Source organism: Arachis ipaensis, chromosome B02 (assembly GCF_000816755.2).
Source record: "Arachis ipaensis cultivar K30076 chromosome B02, Araip1.1, whole genome shotgun sequence".
NCBI lineage: Eukaryota > Viridiplantae > Streptophyta > Magnoliopsida > Fabales > Fabaceae > Arachis > Arachis ipaensis.
Window position 1 is genome coordinate 105,694,883 of NC_029786.2, and position 4,520 is coordinate 105,699,402.

The 4,520-nt window shown below is 33.2% G+C and overlaps 1 protein-coding gene across 1 annotated transcript; it reads left to right on the forward strand.

Annotated features, from left to right (window-relative positions):
* Positions 1,247–3,729, forward strand: LOC107626259 (branched-chain-amino-acid aminotransferase 6). The gene is made up of 10 exons (XM_016329097.2): positions 1,247–1,376; positions 1,605–1,674; positions 1,750–1,918; positions 1,992–2,168; positions 2,279–2,410; positions 2,490–2,585; positions 2,878–2,994; positions 3,085–3,180; positions 3,285–3,397; positions 3,487–3,729. Exons 2-10 carry the CDS (start codon positions 1,628–1,630, stop codon positions 3,599–3,601), a joined length of 1,062 nt encoding a protein of 353 aa, XP_016184583.1. The 5' UTR covers positions 1,247–1,376; positions 1,605–1,627; the 3' UTR covers positions 3,602–3,729.

A 4,520-nucleotide genomic window follows, 5' to 3' on the forward strand; every position in this document is an offset into this window, starting at 1 on the left:
AAATATAATTCTTTTTGGATGAGTTTCGAATGTATTAAGAAATTATTAGTATATAATTTTATAATTTTAGATATATTCATTAATGTATATATACAGAAACACTATTAAACATTAGCCTCAGTAGCAGTGACGACTAAATTTGCTTTATGACAAACAATATTTTCTTTTTCTGAGTATACAAACACAAAATTTGTTTAACTACCTCGTTTCTGGAAAAAGTACTATATATATTGACCAGTTCTCAAAATCAAAACAGCAAAGTATATAAAATTAGCGAAGTTATTTTATTTTATTTCATTGGTCAGAAAATGAGTGAAGTTATATAGAGGGAAAAAAGACCATGTTTATACCGAACATGCGTACCTATTAAAAATTGGACTCAACTTCTACACCAAAAAAATAGTACAAGTCAAAAATCAACAATTGTAAAAGGAAATTCGGAGTTACAAAAATGACTAAACTCATCTTATAGTTAGAATGTGATAACAAAATTATTCTGAGTTGTTAGATTTAGAAAACTCTTGGTGATGGACCATGCTCGTTTCTGGATTTAAAAAAGGGTAACAAATCACAAATGGATAGGTAGGAAGGAAGGAAGGAACCAACCCTAGTAGGGACAGCAGGTGTAAATGCATTTTTGCAGTTCTCACTTCCCACTATGCATACTACCCAACCTAGGTCATTAATTATATTATTATTAGATGGATATTCTCACAAAAATATTTTTATGTTAAGATGATAATGTTTATTATTACGGTTCCGCTACGTTACCAACAGCTCAACTTCTGCCAACTCTTATTTATAATTATGTTTCATGAAAATGTGTTCGTGGATGTGTCTAATAAAAATATCTTTTTTATAGCTGTGTTTAATAGAAGTGTCTTTATAAATATATTTTCTGGATGTGTCTCTTTATATATGTATTTAAAATATATTAATTATTAGACACATCCACGAACACACTTCCATGAAACACAATTATAAATAAGAGTTGGCAGAAGTTGGTAGATAATATGTTGGTACCCTATACTTTTCCTTATTATTATATGGTTGGATTGTTTAACATGTTTGAGATTTCAGGACACATATAAGTAGTATCACCCTCTCAACTTGAAAAATGAAATTTATGGTTCTAGAAGAAGCTAAGGTGAGTTTTAGGAGTAAAATAATCATGTTGTAACTAACGGGAAGGATCATGCCACGTGGCATATTGGTTAGCTTGTTCCAATGGTTCTTCCTATATAAAAGGCCTTAACCCCGATATCATAGCTCTGTGTGTGTGTGTGTGTGTGCATTAAGATCAGCGTGGTTATTGGTTACGTTCCACTCCCATTCATATTCCTTTCATTCTCTTTTCTACCCTAACTCCCTCTAAGGTACCACTGCTTCTCTTCATTTTCGTATTATATATTATGTGCATTACTCAACAACGATTGTATATTATTATGTGCTCTGTTATCTCTAATCTCTCTAACCTTACAAATGTGAAGAGAATGCTCTTATCTTTATGCGTCCCTCACCACAATTAGAGAGCATTGGTGGTGGTGGTGAGGACCATGGACCAATATCACAATTATTAATTTATTATTATTATTATGTTGCAGAAAGGCCCCACTGCATAACAACAATGGCTCCCCCTTCAGTTTTGGAGAACTGCTTAGAGGATTCAAACAGGTATAACCCCAAGTATAAGGCAAATTAGTTAATGCATTTTTCATTAGTTAATGCAGTTTTGTGATGAAACCACAGTGAAACTTACCCTGACATCAATTGGGAGGACATTGGATTCAGTCTAGTTCCCACAGATTACATGTATGTAATGAAATGTGCAAAGGGTGAAAAGTTTTCACATGGAAACCTCATTCGTTATGGAACCTTTGAGGTCAGCCCTGCTGCTGGCATCTTAAATTATGGACAGGTAAAATTTCAGTTTTTATTTAATTAGCTAACTTCACTCTACATATATACATGAAAAATTGTGGTTGTGTCAGGGGATCTTTGAGGGGCTAAAGGCATATAGAACCGAAGAAGGGTCTATACTTCTGTTTAGGCCAGAGGAGAATGCCCTGCGCATGAAGGCTGGTGCTGACAGATTGTGTATGACTTCCCCATCCGTTGAGCAGTTTATTAATGCTGTCAAGGACACAGTCCTTGCCAACAAACGCTGGGTATGTATGTATTTTCAACTAATCAGATTCGGTTCGAGATACTTGTGATTTTGATTTTAAAACTTAGGATATAAGAATGAAAACTAAATTGAGGTTGGAACTTGAAACAGGTGCCTCCAGCAGGGAGAGGAACACTGTACCTTAGGCCATTGCTGATGGGAACAGGTGCTGCCTTAGGCGTGGGACCTTCAACTGAGTACACTTTCCTTATTTACTGTTCTCCTGTTAGCAACTATCACAAGGTAACTAAAAAGAAGGAACAAACATCACAACCTTTTTCTTATGAAGACTAATATCACTTTGTTGATTATGTATATATAGGGTCCTCTAAACTTCAAAGTGGAGGAGAAACTCTATCGAGCAATATCTGGCCTCTCTGGAACTGGAGGGATTAAGAGTGTCACAAACTATGCCCCGGTAACCACCATATTATTAGCAACTACCTATTAATCACCATTTTCTCCAACTTAGATATATGTCTATTTTCTTTGGTATAGTTTTGACTTTTGAGATCACTCAAGTTTTAAGGAATCTAGTGAAGCCACAAATTCTGTGTTACATAACTGTGGTCCGGGATTTCATTATTCAATTTAAGTATTTATACTACAAAGGAGAATGACAACTAAATTAAATGACTTTATTGACTAAACCATACTACTAATTAAGCTAAACAGCCTACCCTGAAAGCTCCATGTTTCTGTTGGTATAGGTTTATCCAGCAACCACTGAAGCAAAGGCAGAAGGGTTCTCCGATGTCTTATTCTTGGATGCAGCAACTGGAAAACATATAGAGGAAGGTTCTGCGTGCAATATGTTTGTAGTTAAGGTACATATCATAAACATGTAGTTACTAATTTACATCCCAAACAAAAATTTGTGATTTAATTCGTTATTTTTTTTTTGTAATCTTGTGAAGGGAAATGCTATCTGCACTCCCACAACAGATGGAGCCATTCTGCCTGGGATTACTAGAAAATCTGTCATTGCCATTGCCATTGATTTGGGTTACCAGGTATTTTAATTTTCTCCATTATGTATAGAACTATGGAAATTTAATTATTTAATGATCTAACATTTTAAACTACGGAGTTGGTTATTGAAATTATGGTTGAGCAGGTAATGGAACGCGGCGTAACAGTGGAGGAAATGCTGGTTGCTGATGAATTGTTCTGCACTGGAACTGCAGTGGTTGTGAACAATATTGCATCTGTGACATATAAGAATACAAAGTAAAATGATCTTAATATCATAGTGAAAAAGACTTGTGCCTAATGAAAATTCATGATGCTAATTGCTAATTAATAATTGTTGAATGCAGAATTGAATACAAGACAGGAGCAGAGACAGTGGCTCAGAAGCTGCGCAAAACTCTGCTTGGGATTCAAACTGGAACCATTGAGGACAGAAAAGGCTGGACAGTCCGTGTACTTTAGATTTAGAATTATATTAACTAACAATAATCTTATTTATTATGCAGTTATGAAAATGAATCAATGATGAATGGTGAATTGATTATTGAATTAGATGAGTCAATGGTGAATGGTGAATTGTGTGATATACAGTAATACAGATACAAAGTCTCAACTAACAAAACTAGTTGCCAATTTCTACGCTGTTTTCATTTCTTTTTTCGCCTTCCAATTAAAGGATCGGATGCATGGCCTATTAAAATATTATCTACAAATAATTTTGAGTAGTTTGGTTTTTGGTACATTTATTATAATATTTGTAACGCATCTTAGAGATCGATTAAAGTACATTTTAGAGTCTATCAAAGTAACATTAATGCATCTTAATATAATCAGTTTTAGATCTGCACAACTTCACATGATAATAATTTATTTTTTTGGAAAGATTGTGTTATAGCAGATTAAGTGTAATTTTATTTATTTTTTCTGGTGCACCATAAGTTTGTTGTTCTATGACATTGATAAATTATTGACACGTTATGTATCACGATATATATTTATTGAATGATTATAATAAATAAATAATAAGCAAATACATGAGTAATATTATATTCTATAATTTACTAACCTAGTGAACAGCAGGCAAGATCACACGTAATTAATTAAGCAGAAAATGTCATCAACTATATTCATTTTTATCTTTTTCTTGTGCGAGAGTATGAATACATTACTCACATGGTGGTTTAGTTGCAAATACTTTGGTATTTAAATTAAAAAGAAATGCTAAGTAACCAACATTTTTCCCTTGTTTTGATTTGTATATGAATTAACACTAACTAACTCTATGCTTTTTTATTACTAAAAGTATTGACCGTCTAATATTTTTGTAAATTAAATGTCTTGAACTCTAGTATTGAAAATTGCAAAACTTCTCAATAAAAGT